General features: G+C 58.5%; 9 protein-coding genes across 9 annotated transcripts; 5 read left to right on the forward strand and 4 right to left on the reverse strand.

Annotated features, from left to right (window-relative positions):
• Positions 1-1,082: 1,082 nt before the first annotated feature.
• On the forward strand, positions 1,083-2,859 carry P884DRAFT_282402 (centromere kinetochore component CENP-T-domain-containing protein; the record flags this gene model as incomplete). The annotated part of the gene is made up of 3 exons (XM_069443598.1): positions 1,083-1,998; positions 2,053-2,643; positions 2,709-2,859. Exons 1-3 carry the CDS (start codon positions 1,229-1,231, stop codon positions 2,857-2,859), a joined length of 1,512 nt encoding a protein of 503 aa, XP_069301064.1. The 5' UTR covers positions 1,083-1,228.
• A 225-nt stretch (positions 2,860-3,084) lies between these two features.
• On the reverse strand, positions 3,085-4,195 carry P884DRAFT_266718 (SURF1 family-domain-containing protein; the record flags this gene model as incomplete). The annotated part of the gene is made up of 3 exons (XM_069442049.1): positions 3,085-3,194; positions 3,315-3,830; positions 3,925-4,195. 3 exons carry the CDS (start codon positions 4,193-4,195, stop codon positions 3,085-3,087), a joined length of 897 nt encoding a protein of 298 aa, XP_069301065.1.
• Positions 4,196-5,016: 821 nt separating this feature from the next.
• Positions 5,017-6,979, forward strand: P884DRAFT_289395 (uncharacterized protein; the record flags this gene model as incomplete). The annotated part of the gene is made up of 5 exons (XM_069443995.1): positions 5,017-5,349; positions 5,403-5,455; positions 5,522-5,640; positions 5,690-6,860; positions 6,944-6,979. The coding sequence occupies exons 1-5, from the start codon at positions 5,268-5,270 to the stop codon at positions 6,977-6,979; spliced, it is 1,461 nt and encodes a 486-aa protein (XP_069301066.1). The 5' UTR covers positions 5,017-5,267.
• Positions 6,971-8,140, reverse strand: P884DRAFT_216513 (uncharacterized protein). Its single transcript, XM_069439314.1, has 3 exons — positions 7,656-8,140; positions 7,341-7,569; positions 6,971-7,237 (listed from the first exon to the last, which is right to left on the reverse strand). The coding sequence occupies exons 1-3, from the start codon at positions 7,874-7,876 to the stop codon at positions 7,205-7,207; spliced, it is 483 nt and encodes a 160-aa protein (XP_069301067.1). The 5' UTR covers positions 7,877-8,140; the 3' UTR covers positions 6,971-7,204.
• Positions 8,141-8,147: 7 nt separating this feature from the next.
• P884DRAFT_216516 (Sas10/Utp3/C1D family-domain-containing protein) lies at positions 8,148-9,318 on the reverse strand. Its single transcript, XM_069439315.1, has 3 exons — positions 9,037-9,318; positions 8,817-8,983; positions 8,148-8,757 (listed from the first exon to the last, which is right to left on the reverse strand). The coding sequence occupies exons 1-3, from the start codon at positions 9,212-9,214 to the stop codon at positions 8,572-8,574; spliced, it is 531 nt and encodes a 176-aa protein (XP_069301068.1). The 5' UTR covers positions 9,215-9,318; the 3' UTR covers positions 8,148-8,571.
• Positions 9,319-9,499: 181 nt separating this feature from the next.
• On the forward strand, positions 9,500-11,677 carry P884DRAFT_254749 (ketopantoate reductase PanE/ApbA C terminal-domain-containing protein). The gene has a single exon (XM_069440919.1). The coding sequence runs from the start codon at positions 9,924-9,926 to the stop codon at positions 11,475-11,477; it is 1,554 nt and encodes a 517-aa protein (XP_069301069.1). The 5' UTR covers positions 9,500-9,923; the 3' UTR covers positions 11,478-11,677.
• Positions 11,678-11,838: 161 nt separating this feature from the next.
• On the forward strand, positions 11,839-12,730 carry P884DRAFT_216523 (PDCD5-related protein). The gene is made up of 4 exons (XM_069439316.1): positions 11,839-11,906; positions 11,971-12,065; positions 12,155-12,165; positions 12,238-12,730. The coding sequence occupies exons 1-4, from the start codon at positions 11,883-11,885 to the stop codon at positions 12,510-12,512; spliced, it is 405 nt and encodes a 134-aa protein (XP_069301070.1). The 5' UTR covers positions 11,839-11,882; the 3' UTR covers positions 12,513-12,730.
• Position 12,731: 1 nt separating this feature from the next.
• On the reverse strand, positions 12,732-13,681 carry P884DRAFT_254751 (ubiquinone biosynthesis protein Coq4). Its single transcript, XM_069440920.1, has 2 exons — positions 13,593-13,681; positions 12,732-13,468 (listed from the first exon to the last, which is right to left on the reverse strand). The coding sequence occupies exons 1-2, from the start codon at positions 13,618-13,620 to the stop codon at positions 12,804-12,806; spliced, it is 693 nt and encodes a 230-aa protein (XP_069301071.1). The 5' UTR covers positions 13,621-13,681; the 3' UTR covers positions 12,732-12,803.
• Positions 13,682-14,092: 411 nt separating this feature from the next.
• Positions 14,093-15,736, forward strand: P884DRAFT_289400 (uncharacterized protein; the record flags this gene model as incomplete). The annotated part of the gene is made up of 2 exons (XM_069443996.1): positions 14,093-14,498; positions 14,564-15,736. The coding sequence occupies exons 1-2, from the start codon at positions 14,379-14,381 to the stop codon at positions 15,734-15,736; spliced, it is 1,293 nt and encodes a 430-aa protein (XP_069301072.1). The 5' UTR covers positions 14,093-14,378.
• Positions 15,737-15,862: the final 126 nt, after the last annotated feature.

Consider the following 15,862-nt stretch of genomic DNA (forward strand, 5'->3'; position numbering starts at 1 on the left):
TACGCTCTGCTGTAGGGCAGAGTAGAATGTTGTCTTGATTTGGCGCAATTGACCTGGGGCGTATACCCGGATCGAGCAGAGGCGAGTCCGCCATGCCTCGAAACGCCAAATGCGGTGCTATTGGCGGTTTGGGCGACCAAGGATCGAGGGAGCTCATATGAAGTTGACTGCCAAAGGTACCTCGAGGACCCGAGAGCTCTGGCCCCTCTGCCCGAGGAGAGGCGCGTGTGGTGTTTTCCCCAAGACCCACTGTGACTTACACAGGAACGAACCTCGGAAGTTTACAGAAGTGTAGGAAATGGTTCTATGTAACCACGCGTTACGGCGATATCATCCAAACAGATGTTCTCCACCGTATGAAACAGCCTTTACCTCTCTGCTCGTCTTCGCGAGCCGGAATCTTCACACCGTGCGTTCGACGAAGTTCGCGGCCGAAGATACTCAGAGCAGCGATGTGGCCAATAAGGCGGTCTTGCAACGCTGCACAGAGAGGAGATACGATGGGCCAACACCTCAGCTGGCTTCGCCGTAAATACCAAGATCCTCTCTGATTTGGCCCATTCAGCCAAGCTTGTGACGACAGGCTGCGACGGGGCGTGTGAACTGGCCAAACTCCCCCCTTCCCCACCCCGATGACCGGCTGAACGGAGTAGCCTTCCAAGATGCTCTCGATTAAACAGCGAGTAGAACAACAGCCTGTCGCTTCCTGATTGACAACAGTGTTGTCGAAAATCGGACTGTGCCACATCTAGTTACTCTGTAGAATATTTATCGAGCCGATTGAGATGATGGGCGCACGAGAGGCAGTCTGGACAAAAAAATAAAACAAGACGCCGTCCTCATCGCGTGAACAAGCAGCCGAGGTCTGATGGAGCAGAAACAGAAGGGGCAGGAGTTCAAGGCTTGTAAGGTGCTTTGCAAGCCAAACTGGGGGGGCACAGGGGAAGATATCTTGGCGCGGATGCTCGGTTCATAGGGCTGTTTGGCTTATCCGCCTTATCTGAGTGGAGTGCCCCACCTCCCGTTGTGGAATGAGGAAAGTACGTCTGTACACAAGTCACCGACAGCATGACGGCGCGAGCAGCTGCAGCGCGTCATGGGAAACAGCTCGAAACCGCCACGACCACAACAGACCCGAGCGAAGTTAGCTACGTAGGCGCCGGGCTTAGGTTTCCATCTTCCCATGCTGAACTTCATTCTCAAGTCTGAGGCTTAACGAGGGTTCAACATGGCCCGCGAAAGCCAGCGTCCCGACGCGACGCCGACGCGACGAGCCTCGAGCGCCGAGCCATTGGCCTCGGTCACCCGACGTTCTGTCCTCCAAACACCAGGCGGTCAATCACGCGGCTTACCACGAGGTCTTTCGGCATCGGGGCGGAAGATTGTCCCCCCAACCGCGACACCCCATGCGCGTGCCGCCTTCCGGGCTATCGACTCGCGCCGGGCAGCGATCCTCACGCCGCACCGCGCCCGGCGCAAAAGCCTGCGCGAAGTCCGCGACTCCCCGCGAGACTTTCTCTTGTCCCTGGGACGGGTGCTGGCGCGCAACACCCAGGTGATCACCACTTCCTCGTCCTCGTCGCCCGGAGAAGATGGCAAAGGGCCTGGCTCAGACGGCGCGGGCAACGATACAACGCTGAGCACAATCAACGCCGAAGATGACGACGACGACGAGCTTCCGAAGCGTCCGCGGCTCTCTCTCCCTATTGACGAGGAGGACGATGACGACAGCGACGATCTCCAGCCGCACCGCTCGGTGGTGTTCGACGACAATGACAACTTCACAATGCAATCCATTGAGATGCCGCGGAGGGCTTATAGCGAGCAGCCCGGTGGTCGGCTTTCGATGGGCAGCGCGCGGATGAGCGATTACTTCAACACCAACGATATGCTACACAGCGAGGATGTCGGAGTGGACTCTGGATTCTTTCCGCCGACGGCCGTGATGGACGAAGAGAACGTCACTATGGGAGTGCTAGATTTATCCTCCCCTGAACGGTAGTTCTCGACCATCAAGTGACGGTGACGAATGTGGTGCTAATTTGGCTGCAGGCTGGATTCGGACGTGGGCCGGCGCGAACTTGGCCGCGAGAGCGACTTTGGCATCGAGATACCAGTTGGAGACGTCAATGAGAGCACGTTCATAATTGCACCGCAGGTTGACGAATCGCCGGACCGAGCATCCGCCGGCGATGACCAGCCTATTCACGTTGACTACGCGCCACTGGCTGACCAGCGAAGCGACGATTTTAACGATGCCGATTTGGGAGAAATGCCGGCATTGGAAGATGAGCCGGTGGACCATCCGACCTCAGCTCTACAAGACCACGACCAAGAGCAGACCGAGCTCGGAACCGCGCTGGCTAGGATGGCTGCAACGCACGGGTCAGGGAAGAAGGTCATCAAGGTGTCTAAATACGGTATCGAGTACCCTTCCCTGCCGCCGGCAGTGGTAAAGCGACTCGCCCAAAACTTTGCAAGAGCCAGCGGGGCAAAGGGGAAGATCACTGCAGATGCCATGAAAGCGATCATGCAGGCTTCGGATTGGTTCTTCGAACAGCTGGGCGAGGATCTCCAGGCCTATGCAAAGCACGCCGGCCGCAAGACCATTGACGAGAGCGATGTGCTCACTCTCATGAAGAGGTATGGTACAATCTATCGCAGGGTATCTCGAATAAAGTTACACATGATTGGCTGACACTTCCCAGACAACGTCAGATCAATCCAAACACTACGCTATTCGCCCTCGCACAACGGCACCTTCCCAGGGAGTTGCTGCAAGAACTTCGCATGCCTCCTCCCGTCGTGCCGAGAAAGCGACGCAAGGACAAGGGCGGAGCGGAAGACGACATCACCTGAGTTCCCACGACGAGTATACTCGAGTATTTTTACCACCTTGTGTTGTGGCGAACACGCTGGGCTGCGCCGGCTGACGGCTTCTTGACCACCATGTAGAACATTATCGATGTGGCCACGGCGAGACCATACCTGCGCGAATCAGTTGGCTGCCGCTGTCGAGGGATGAGAGGTGCCAAAACACGGGGGTTTCTTCGGGACACGGGCCTCGTGCAGGGCTGATGAAACTTACCAGGTGAAGATGTACTGCGCATGATTGTTGCGCAGATTCACCTCTGCCGGCCTTCCAATGGGGATGCCGCGTGTCTGATAATCCAATAACTGGAAGTAATCAGGTTCTGCGAGGAGGTAGTAGTTAGCGCTTCACATCAGCTAGCCAGTAGCTAGCTCCGCAGTCGGAGCACCGAGAAGGAACATCTCGGCAGAGAGAAAGGGGGGGAGGGAAGAATGAGACCAACCCATAGTTTGCTCCACCCAGACAGCCTGGCTCCCCGTCAGCTCTGCCATCTGTTTGACGTCGGGGAAGTAGAACTCCCCCTTCTCTGGCCGGTTCGCCGGCGTAAACATGTTCTTCTTCCACGGCTCCCTCAGCAGCCCTTCCACCCTCACCTCCCCCCGCGGCAACCCGTCCGGCCGCTTGCTCTGATCCGCCTTCGCCTTGGAGACCCAGCCGCGGTTGACCAGCACCTTGGCGCCCTCGTCCCCGTCCCGCTCGAGGGGCGTCACCACCATGTACCCCTGCTCGCCGTCGCGCATGCGCGGGCCCACGAGCATCTCCTGGTCGTGCCGGAACCGGCCGGTCACGTACACGCGCCGGTAGTCGAAGTCGGCGATGGCGTCCGGGTCGATGCGCGCCGGGAGCGGCAGCGGCGGGCGAACGATGCGGTCTTCGCATTTGGCGATCAGGTCCGTCTTCCACTGCAGGCGCTTGATCTGCCAGGTGCCGAGGAAGAAGGCGGTTATGGGAATAATGGCTGGAGCGACCCCGAGGCGGTTAGTTGTTTTGTCGTCTGCGGAACTCTCTGCGCCTTTCTTGGGATGGAAGGTGGAGGGAGGGGAAGGGAATACCGAGGATGATCAGGCCCGGCCCATGTTTGCGGCCCGTCCGGACGAGCTCTGGGGGGTTATCGAGGATCGAGATGAAGTTCGGGTCGTCTGCTGGCTGCTTCTCGCTCGGGCGCCGCGGGGTACTGGAGATCGGCCGCCGGGGAGCGAACTGGCCCCGGGAGGAGGGGAATGAGCGGCTCGGCGACGCCCATCTGGGAATTGCGTTGCCAATTGGTCTCTGCTGGGTTTGCAGTGACCGCAGCAGGCAAGCAACCGCCCTCTTAGCCGCCATGGTTCTGTGGTCTCGAGGGTTGTGTGGTTGAATAAATGAATAACACTGAGCCCGGCGGGATCTTGGAGCTCCGGGCGAGCTAAAGTCGTTTTGTTCGAGTCTGGAATCGGGAGCCTCGATAGGCCCGGATGTTCGGATTGGTACCTTGTCTCCGCTGTACACCTCCTCCAGGATAAATAATCCTAGTGCGATACACGCCCCACAACTAACGCAAATCAGAAAAGTGGCCAAGAAGTCCAGGTACACCCAACCCAATACAAATTTCTTTAATATAAAAGTATCAATACCTAGTCTTGCCCCCCTGGTTTTCAATTACCTTTGCAAGCCGTCGGGGCATTGAGTGTGCCAGGCACTGAAGAAACTCAGGGGGCACTGCCTCCCACGCCTCCAGAACAGCCAGTCGAAGCCCTGTAAGGCTCAGCGATTGAGTATCGTAGCGATGTTCAAGCCAATCCTTCATCCAGTGCCATACATTCTCAATAGGGCTCAAAACTGCGCTTCGAGCCAGCCACTATACTCAGCTCCTAACCTAGGGATTTTATCTGTAAGTACCTTTGTATAGAAAATTATTAGGAGAGTGACATGGTGTGATGATTGTGTAAGTGGCTTGCAAAAAGGTGAAGAAAAGTGGGGCATGTATCGCACTAGGATTATTTATCCTGGAGGAGGTGTATGTACGGATTACTTCGTATGTACAGTACATACTATGTTACGTACCCCGCCACTGCACAGGAAGCGAGCCACAGAACAGGGGTTACCAATGCTCTTCCTTCCCACTGCAGCTTGCAGGTGGATTGTCATCAACGGAAGAGGCAGGCAAATGGAAAGCCAACCAGAAACAACCAGCCACATATCATCCACGGCATAGTACTTTGCTTGCACTACAATTGCTCGTGCTCGCTGCATCTGTCCTCCACGTGCAAACCCGGCGCATCGAAACCCATCTCATTCTGGTCTTGGCCGGTTTCAGAGTCGATCAATCCTGAGCTCCTGCCTCGAAAACGTATCACCTTACAGCACTGACGGACGTGTGGCCATCGGGGTGAGCGGATTCACAATCCAACGGTTCAGCATGTCCTTTTTCCAGGGGACCCTGCAAGAGGGAATTGCCGCTGCCCTACAACAGGCAAAGGCCGTTGTATGTTTCGTAACAGGTACAAGCAGTCGCGAGGCCACGCTCATTTTACCACAAGTTGACCAGGGACAGATGGTGAAACCGAGAGCCGGCAATGGGAGGATGAGTTCTTCACGGATGGAGAAGTGAGCAATCTCGATCTGACCTGACCTTTCCCAGCGAGCCTTTTCTGATCCCGTAATGATTATCAGGTCCTTCCATTGCTCCAATCGACCAGTGTATCTCTGCGATTAGTCGCGGGCTCACAGGAGGAGGGCTTCCTCGCGCAGCTCTATCCCATTCCAAAGAAACCTACTGTGGTGGTTATCAGGTTGGTCTAATGTCTATGCGCAAAATGCTTCAGAACTAACCCTACACAGAAACGCTGAGCTCAAGGAGTACATCGCTGCTGGTGTGTCCAAAGCCGAGTTCGTCAGGAGGTTGAAGGCGGTGCTTTCGCCGGCTCAACCTCCCCCTAACCAGCCTGTCCCAACCCAAGCGGCACCTGCTCAACCACAAACTGTGGCCACGACAGCACCTCCCGTCGAACAGTCAAACCATGTCGAAGACTCTTCAGCGAGCAGTGCTGGCCAGGCCACCGCGCCGTCTCCAACCGAATCCCGAAGCCACGTCGTCCTTGCTGAACGAGCTGCTAGGCTCGCTGAGCAGAAGAAGAAGGATGACGAAGAGGCTAAAAGGCGAGCCATCGAGAAGGGAAAGGCCAAAGCCGAGCCGGAAGCAGGCGGCTCGAAGACAACCGATGAGCAAAGCAAGCATGCCGCGGCCCTCAAGAAGCAGCGGCAAGAGGCCCGCGAGGAACGAGCGCGGATTCTGAAGGCCATCGAAGACGACAAAGCCGCCAGGAAAGCCCAGCAGGCTGAGGCAGCGGCCGCCCGCAAGCTCTCGGCGGCCTCGGAGAAGAAACCCGACTCGCCTGCCCGGGGGACGACAAGCCAGGTCCGACCGCCAGCCGGCGAGCAGAGCGAGCACTGCGCGATTCAAGTCCGACTATTCGATGGCTCCACCATCCGCAACCGCTTCTCCAGCACCGATACGCTGAACGATGTGAGGAACTGGGTCAACGAAGCACGGGGGGACGGCAAGGACGCCTTCACCTTCAAGGTGCTCCTGACGCCGATGCCGAGCAGGACGATCGATGTCACCGAGGAGAACAAGACTCTCCGGGAGCTGGAGCTGACCCCTTCGTCAACTCTGATCCTCCTGCGTGTGACCAAGCCGACGTCTGCGTATCTGCCCTCTGCGCGGTCCGCCGCTGAGGGAGGAGCGCCCGAAGGGAATGTCTTTCAGAGGATTATTGCGTATTTTTTGGGTATCGTCATCGGATTCTTCAGCACCGTTGCCGCATTCTTCTCGACTCTCCTAAGCACGACCGGGCCGCCGACAGCCCCGGAGCAACCCGGAGCTTCCCAGACGTCTGAGAGCCAGACTCCTGCTGCCGATGCGGCGAGGCGTCGTGCTGCCAGGCGAATAGCAGGATTGGGCGACATAGACGGGCAGCGGAGTGACCAGCAATTCTACAACGGCAACTCGGTGAGTTTTCCCCCACCCCTATGTAATAACAACTAGCACGCCGGTGAGAGGCTAACCACAGACACGCACATACATACACACAGATCAATTTTGAACCTAGGCCAGATGATGGCGAATAGTCGTTGTTTTCGTCGTCGGCATTAAGAAGGTCTCAACTAGTTGCAACGCTAAGTAAGGTGAAGAGCGGAAAAGATGTTTGCTCTGTTACGTGTACATGCAATGCAATGGTATACTATGGGGTCGGTTGCCAAACCAGCATTTCCTATCATACGACGATTGGCCATGATGCTGTCATTTGGCGTAAAAGTACATCCTCCTCGTCCAATACCCTCTCATCCACAAGCTTAGAACTGGCTCGCCGCAGCCTGGCACGCTTTCTGGACAAGGAACGATCGTCAGCACTGCCCTTTCTTGAACCTACTCCCAAGACCTCCTTCTCGGGTCGCGTTCTTCAAGAGAAAGGAAGAAGGAAACACCTACCAGCTGCTCGAGATACCACCCGCAGATCTGCATGTTGCCGCCGTGCTCGTCCATGCACTTGGTGAACTGCTCGGTCGCGCCGGCGCAGTTGTTGCCCCAGGTGCTGTTGTTGGTCTGGGGCGCCGCCTGCGCCTGCGCCTGCGTCGGCTCGGAAGAGCTGCCGCCGCCGAAGAGGCTGCTAATGCCGTTACCGACGACGTGGCCGATGGAAGAGCCGATCGCGACACCACTGTGTTCGAAGGAAGCGGTTAGTGTCTGCGGGGTTATTTTCTTGATCATCGCATCGGCGGTCGAAGGCGAGGGGCGGAGACGTACGCGGCGGTGCTGGCCATCTGGCCGAAGAGACCGGGGCCCTGGGAGCCCGCGGTGGCCGTCGGGGCCTGGGGAGTTGTGGGAGCGGACGGGGTAGCGCTGGGGGCGGCGTAGGTGGTTGCCGGCCTAGTCTGCTGCTGCTGGGTCGGAGCGGGAGCCGAGCGGGCGGGCACGGTGGGCCGGCTCGGGGCCGGGCGAGCGGACGACCTTGACTGGCGAGGCATGGCGTTGTGTGTGTTCGGTGTCTTGTGGTGTGGTTTCGTGCGGTGTAGTGTGCTTGTGTGATGAGCAAAGGGTTCACGATCCGCCTGTGAGTTTGAGTTGTTGAAGATGGAGATATTTTGCCGGAAGTTTGAAGGCCGACGCGAATTTGCCCGCGATTGGCCACGGCTTGGGTGGCATCCGGCAAGTGGGCACCTAGAAGCCAATAGAAACTGGTCTATCGGACCCGCCGGAAGTCCGAAAGTCCTAGTGTACGCCTGTGCCTGCGTATGTCGTTAAGATTCAGGGTAAGGGTTATATGCGTTCCGCGCTCGGAGGCCATCCGCCGGCCCTAGCGGCACCTTCGACGCAGACCTAAACCTTGAAACATGGATATCTAGGAGAGAGAGTATTATAGGAGTGGTGCATGTCCGTCGTCCCCCCTTCCTTCCACTCCTCCCTCCCTTTTCTTCTCTCTATCTTTTGGAATATCCCACTTTCACTGGAGCATTGAGCGGCCGGAGGATTCTATGCTCTGGCTGTTGGACGGTTCCGTCGACTGCCTCTCCTCTGCTCTGCAAAGATTCTCCCGCTTGGCGCTAGGGCTATTATCGGGATGCACGAACTCGACCTGTCTTGCAACAGAAGGCGTTGCATCGTGGAACGCCGTGGCGTCATGCTGCGGTCCTTTTCGGTGACGGGTTGAATCAACGCGGCTTCATTTCTTCTTCTTGCCACCGTTCCTCTTCGGCCGCTTAGAGAGCTTCTCGCTGGTGGCAGCGCTGCTGCTTTCCGCAGATGATTCTTCTGCTGAACGTTTCTTCTCGGCAGCTTTGGCCAGCGCCTTCTCCCGCTCCTTGGCAATGAGCTCTGCCAACTTTGCCTTGATGTCCTTATTGTCGCCCTAGAGATTGTGTGAGCGCACGTCTGCCACACTAAGCCCTCATGAAGTATTTGGCTTACGAGATCGGACTTGAGAACCCGTGCAGCAGCCTCTGTGTTGACCGTGTTTTCGCGCTCCGCAGGCGGATTCTCGAGCTTCTCAATTTTTTCCATGTATTGCTTCACCCGAGTCAACTCGGTGAAGACAGGGTGGTTCTTTGCGTCCACGCCATTTAGGCGCAATGCCGCTGGACTAGGCGTTAATGTCTATGACGTGGCAAGGGAAAAGAGCAGGTCTCACAGAACAGGAGCGCCTCTACCGTATAGGAGACGAGAACGTAAAGTTTGGCCTTGTCCAAGAGCGGAAGCTTGGATGAGATGTCACCTATGTCGCCCAGCAGTGGCGCGAGAGATTTCTCGGCCCTGCTAAGATCCTGCTCGAGCTGGTCCAGTTGCGGCGTTATGTCGCTGACGTCCATGATGGGTTTTGTGTGGAAGTCAAACTTTGATCTCGAGGAATGTATTCCGTATATTCCGTACCGATCCTTGTGCTGTACGGATTACTTGGTCTTCGCACTTGCTCGATGAAACCTTCCCAGAACCCTCGAGGTTCTCAACTTCCAAGAGTCCAGAAATGGCTAGCAGCGGTGGCGTGTTGTGGGTCTTCTAGCGCCGGATGCCTGGAGCCCTCGGTTAGACCAATCAGTCGACCCGGATTTTTTTTCGCTCGCAGAGAGACCGCGAAGAAAATTGAACGGCTTTCGCGTCGTCGCTGGACTTGTAACGCCTCGGCCGGAGAAACCGTCGAGACGGTTGAACCAAGTTTCTCTCCCCTCGGACGATCCGAGCCCTATGGTTTGCAGCAATCAGCGTGCACCTACAACTACCGACTCGAGCCCGAGTGCTTGCACCGCTCTCTTCGGGTGTCTCAGCCCAATGCCTCATCGCATGCCCTAGACATCGAGAGCCTCCTGCGACGGGCCTCTCACCAGTCTGCGACGCCGACCGTACTGCCATGCGCTCCCAGGTTTCCACCTAAACACCGGCAATCTGTATCTATTTCTGGGCAGCCGCCCGCCACCGCGGGCGTTCGCGCAAATACCGTACAGGCGCATATCATGGTCGCCCAATAACCATTTCGCGGGCCGGGGGGCCAGCCGCCAATCGTCCGGCCGGGATTACACTACGATGTCGAGAGACGGTCTGGTGCGGCAAAACAATGATACCATTCCGCTCGTTTCGCCCTCTCCGAGGAGTCGGGTTGTCGGGCTTCCTGCGCATCTCGTTCGCCGCCCCGGTCCGTTGGCTGTCGCACGCGTCGACAGGAAGGACGTTCCCTCCATGGAGAAACGCGATCCGCCTGCTCCCTCGGGAGCTGGCGAGGAGCATGTGTCATCATCAGAGAAGCGTGTCCCGTTCGCTGTCGAGGGCGTCGACGAGCACAAGGTGCCAGTGGCGGAGGAGCCACCCGCAGACAAACCTGCTACAGCCGAAACCAATCGTGTCGCGCCGCCAGAGCAAGATAGCCAGGAAGAGTTGAGCCGGATCCAGTCCAAGCTTGCGTTGTGGGATCTCGAGGAGCGGGAAGCTCATGCTCGTCGGCCGCCGGTGGTTGGCATGCAACCGTTCAGGCCGTCGGACCAGATCCACGTCATGGGGATGGATTTGGCCGGGCGCTACATTGCACATACGCTAGCCGGTTGTCAGACCATTCCACCGGTCCGCTACATGCTGCACAGCCACTACCTCTTCAGGCAATGGCGAGAGTGCGGCAAGCAGCTGACGCTGTACCGGGGCGACAACCGCATCACCCGCCGCCGCGTCGTGGGCGAGTACACACAGGACGAACTGGCCGAGGCTCGGAGCGGAGGCACGATCCACAACCTGATCGTGACCCTACCGGCTTCCCAGGTCGTGCGGGCCATTGGGCATATTCGACATCGGCTCGACTACCGGTCGACGATATGCCTGATAAACGATGGTTTGGGGGTGGCGGAGGAGCTTATCGAGAAGTATTTCCCCGACGATTCGACGCGACCAATCTTCCTCTTGGGGCATCTCTCGACCAATCTGGGCCATACGGATGACAAGTTCTTCTCCGTCTCGGAGGTGCGGCCGGGGCGACTCTTCCTATCGCTGTTCTCGCCGCACCGACCGGAAGGCGGGGGGCGCTTTCATATCAAACGCCATCCGCCCTTGGAGCGAACCGCCCGGGCAACGCACTTCATCCGCCTCCTGACTGCGATGCCGGGGCTGCACGCGACAGGCCACCCTATGCCCGACTTTCTCCGACACAAGCTGCCCACGGCGGCATTTCGAACGGTCGTAGACCCCCTGGCCGTCCTGTTTGACTGCAGATACGATCAGATCCTCAGCAACCCGTACGCGAGGCAGTTGATGGACCGGCTGATCGGGGAGCTCTCTCATGTGCTGTCCCATCTGCCGGAATGCCGGCATTCGGAGAAGTTCCGGCGGTTCGCCTCCGCCGCGTCGCTGAGGGATGAGGTGTTCCGCAAGCTTATGCTGAAGAGGACTGCCGACAGCCGGATGCGGTGGCAGGTCGCGCAGGGATGGGACACAGATGTCGACTACTTGTCTGGCTATTTTGTGAGACGGGGTCGGGAGCTCCGAGCCAGCGTCACGACGCTCGAGTCGATTATGGCGGCGGCCAAGGCGAAGCAGATAATCACGTCGAAAAAGTTGGAAAGCGACATACCATTCGAGGGAACATATTCAGCATAGGCCGGGGTGGTTATTCAGCGACGAGCGGTTTGGCCGGGGCATGCGTCGACGATGTTCTCCGGGCAGGATGAGGGGGAGTAGTATATACATCAATTGTAGATTCCGGGCATAGACATGGCGACTGGCGTGTAGTATTTTGTACATCACTCAATCATGTATGATAGATAGATACCTGAAATTGTGGTAATCCATGAACCGATATATGCATGTTGCTCGTACGGAGTCTATACCCATTGTCAGCGTTTCGCCGAACCGGAAGGGGTGATTGATTTGCGGGGAGTTCCAGAGCGCCGTCACCCCACCGAGATAATGCTTATGGAACCCCGCGATGAACTGCAGCCTTCGAGTTCCCAGTTCCCCACACTCTTCGGCACCTTTGACGGCCAGACATTCCCAGACGACGCCATGGAGGACGCAGATCTGGAACAGGTGCGACAGTCCGACATTATGGTCTATAGCTTGTCCAGATCCTAATGAGAATTCGAATTTGCAGATCAGGAAAGCTCGTCTCGAGCAGCTCAAAGCCCAGAGCGCGGCCAGGGGGTCGTCAGGCGGCAGCGGCAGCAGCCAGGAACAAGCGCAGAGACAGTGAGCAGCCCTTCCCCGAGATGCGAACATGCAGGGTCACACATAGTGGTTATGCTGTACGGCAGAGACTAACAAGCACTCTTCGGCAGACAACAGGAAGGTATTTCACAGTCAATCCCGTCTCGCACCCCCCCCCCTCTTTCCCGACCGCGCTAACAGACAAGGACCACAGCCGAGGCACGCAAATCGATCCTGAACCAGATCCTCGAGCCCGAGGCCGCCGACCGGCTGGGGCGCATCCGGCTGGTCAAGGAGCAGCGCGCGACCGACATCGAGAACCGGTTGATCATGCTTGCGCAGACGGGCCAGCTGCGCCAGAAGGTGACCGAGAGCCAGCTCAAGGAGCTGTTGAATGCCATGGCGGACAACAAGGAGGAGGAGAAGATTGTGGTCAACAGGAGAAAGGGGTGGCAGGATGACGACGACGACGACTTGCTGGGCTTGTGACAGGGCATGGCAGGTTGCTGACATGGGTTTTCTGCCGCTCGTTGGTCTGGTGTGCTCGGGCCGTAGGGCTCCCCCACCCCACGCACGTCCCCGGGATTGAATGAACTACTGGGAAGGACGGACGGACGGACGGATGGATGGATGGATGGATGGATGGATGGATGACTCTTCAGTTCACTTGCTTCGTCGTCATATCGTACAACCTTCATTAATGTTACACGCGGCCAGCGGCGCGACTACCTTACAATACTCGTGTGTGTGTGTGTGTGCTTCCAACGCAATCAAACGCTTTTACGCCCCTCCGGCCGCCGCCGCCGCCGCCGCCGCCTGTTCTTTCTGCCTCCTCCTCTCTTCCCTCTCCCTCTTCCTGATCTCCCTCAGATCCGGCGGCGGCTCGATCCCCAGCTCCCTCCTCAGGTCGTCCACATCCCTCTCGAACTGCTCCTCCCAGTAGACGTTGATCACCTCCTTGGCGCGCAGCCCGTTCCGCAGCGCCCAGGGGAGGTAAATCTCGCGGAACCGGCGCCGCTCGCGGGGCTTGAGGGTCACGGCGGCGAAGATGCTGAAGCCCGTCATGGGCAGGAGGGTGTTTGCGAACTCGAAGGCCTTGAGGGCGACCTCGCCCTCGCGGACGATGGGCAGCCCCGTCAGGGCGTGGTAGAAGTCGTGGCACTCGCGGTAGCGCTGCATGACGTAGGCGCACTCCGGGTCGTCGATGTAGCGCACGGGGGCGCGCGTGTCGGGCGAGACGCCCTCGCGGTCGAGCCAGGCCGCGTACGTGCGGCCGACCGTGTTGGGCGGGAGGGCGCGCAGGCGGGGGAGGTTGAGCGACGCCGAGGTGATGCGGGGCCGGTCGCGCAGGATGCGCCGGCCCGTCGGGGAGGCCAGCATGGCGTCGCGGAGGCGGTAGATGAAGTACGGGGTCGCGGTGGCTTCACCGAAGGCGGCGATGAGGTCTGGAATTTGGGGCAAAGGGGAAGAGAGAGGGAGAGGACGACGAAGTCAGTGAGGAGGATCAGACGAGACAAATAAGTATTGGACATATGTCAGGGAATTAATTCAAGGAGGATGGGAGCTTGCCTCCCCGTCGGGGATCACGCAGGGACATCAGCCCGGATCCAATGGCCAAAGCGGCCTTTTCAATACCGGTGAGCGGGACATGACCAGGATAGTTCGGCGGTGGACGGGTGAGGCTCGAGAACGAGAAGTGTCGGGAACCGGCAGCCGCAGTCAGCGCTGCCGCCGTGGGCCGGAGCCCAGCGCTGCGGGCTACAAGAGCCGCTGAACGCCTGAGGGTCACCTCCATGAGTAGCTGTGGTCGAGACACCGGAATCGCATCCCGGTGTCTGCTAAGGGTAACTGTCACCCGTAGCAGAGAGGAAAGTGGTCCGATCTTGAAATCGGCCCGCCCTGCAGGCTCGATAAGATAAGCCCCAATTGCCTATCTTGCATGACTCTGTTGACCCTAACCCAGAATTCATGCAAAGTGGCGGTTGAATTTCACACCCTAACCCCCCAATCATGCATATTCATTTTCTTTTCGTTAGCCAGTGTTGTAAACTGAGAGAACCAGGTAGGAGTTTAGAGACACGGGCAGTTTCCAAACAACAGAGAGTGCAGAATGGAGTAATTGGCACACTAAGGATCCAAGGATTTGAGGTTGGCTCAGGCTGAGTATATCGCCATTTAGCGACGTGTTCGCATCAGCGATCGCATCGTTCTCGACTTGTTCAAACTTTCAGTCTGAGTCACCCGAGTTTCAGTTAGCACAAGTATTCAACCCAGCCTGGGCAGTTCCCATCTGGATCGCAGTAACAACGGCACATCCAGCCCAATTCAAGTTTCTTAGCTGCCTAAAAGAACATCATGGATGTTTACGATGAGCTCGTCGCCTGGGCACAGGACAAAGGAGTCGAGTTACACGGGGTCGCCCCTCGCGAGTTTCCGGGACGGGGCGTAGGCATCGTGGTCACGAAACACATCAAGGTTGGGAGAGGAGGAAAACCGAGAGTCCACGCCGTTGTCACATGGCTAACCTAACCTGCGTCTAGCCCGGCGATCTTCTCCTCCGGATCCCGTCATCGGTCCTCCGGACTGCCGACACGGTCCGGCCCGAAGTCAAGGAGAGCCTGCCCAAGGACACTAAAGTCCATGCCCTGCTCGCCGCAGACCTCGCCCTCGACTCCCCCACGTCGGAATACAGCATCTGGAACGCCGTCGTCCCCTCGCGCGAGGCCATCACCACCAGTCTGCCCCTCGCCTGGGACACCCGCCTGCACCCTTACCTCCCCAAACCCGCCCTGGCCATCCTCCGCAAGCAGCAGGCCAAGTTCAACCGCGACTGGGCCGTCATCCAACAGTCCCCCCTGGCAGCGGGCTCCTCCTCCTCCTCCTCCTCCTCCTCCACCTCTTCCTCTACGACAACGGCTCTCACGGACAAGAGCCGCTCCCCGACCAACACCGCCACCACCACCACTACTACTACTACTACTACTACCACCACCACTGCCAAGACGGGCACCATCACCCGCCAGACCTTCCTCTACACCTGGCTCCTGGTCAACACGCGCACCTTCTACCACGAGACGGCGGGCGCGGCCGCCCACCGGGCGCGCGACGACCGCATGGTGCTGCAGCCGGTCGCCGACCTGCTCAACCACGCGGCGGCCGGGTACGCGACGGCCGGGTTCGGCGGGGCGGCGGCCGGGTTCACCGTCGCGGCGGAGCGCGCGTACGCGCCCGGCGAGGAGGTGCACATCTGCTACGGCCGGCACCACAACGACCTCCTGCTGGTCGAGTACGGCTTCCTGCTGGCCGACAACCGGTGGGACGAGGTCGGCCTGGACGACGCCGTGCTGCCGGCGCTGAGCGGCGCGCAGCGCGCCCTGCTGGACGAGCGCGGCTTCCTCGGCAACTACGTGCTCGACGCCGGCACCGTCTGCTACCGCACCCGCGTGGCGCTGCGGCTGCTGTGCTGCGTCTCGGCCGCCCAGTGGGAGCGGCTGGTCAACGACGGCGACGACGGCGGCGAGGCGCTGCAGCAGGACGTGGACCGGCTGCTGGTGCGCCTGCTGAAGAAGTACCGCGGGACGGTGGTGGAGGGCAAGATCCGCGAGCTCGAGGCGCTCGACGTCGGCCTGCCAAGCCAGCGCGAGATCCTCCGTACCAGGTGGCAGCAGATCGGGAGACTGATAGACCAGACAATTGACCGTCTTGATGCTTGAGACCCTTGTTGTTCCCCAGTCCCGTAGACAGTGTAGGGAAGGAATATTGCCGACACACAGCACCCGCGCATAGCTAAATTTTTTTTTTTTTTTTTTTTTTTTTTTTTTTTTTTTTTTTTTTTTTTT

This window comes from Thermothelomyces heterothallicus (genome assembly GCF_042370625.1).
Source record: "Thermothelomyces heterothallicus CBS 202.75 unplaced genomic scaffold P884_scaffold_2, whole genome shotgun sequence".
In the NCBI taxonomy this organism is placed as follows: Eukaryota; Fungi; Ascomycota; class Sordariomycetes; order Sordariales; family Chaetomiaceae; genus Thermothelomyces; species Thermothelomyces heterothallicus.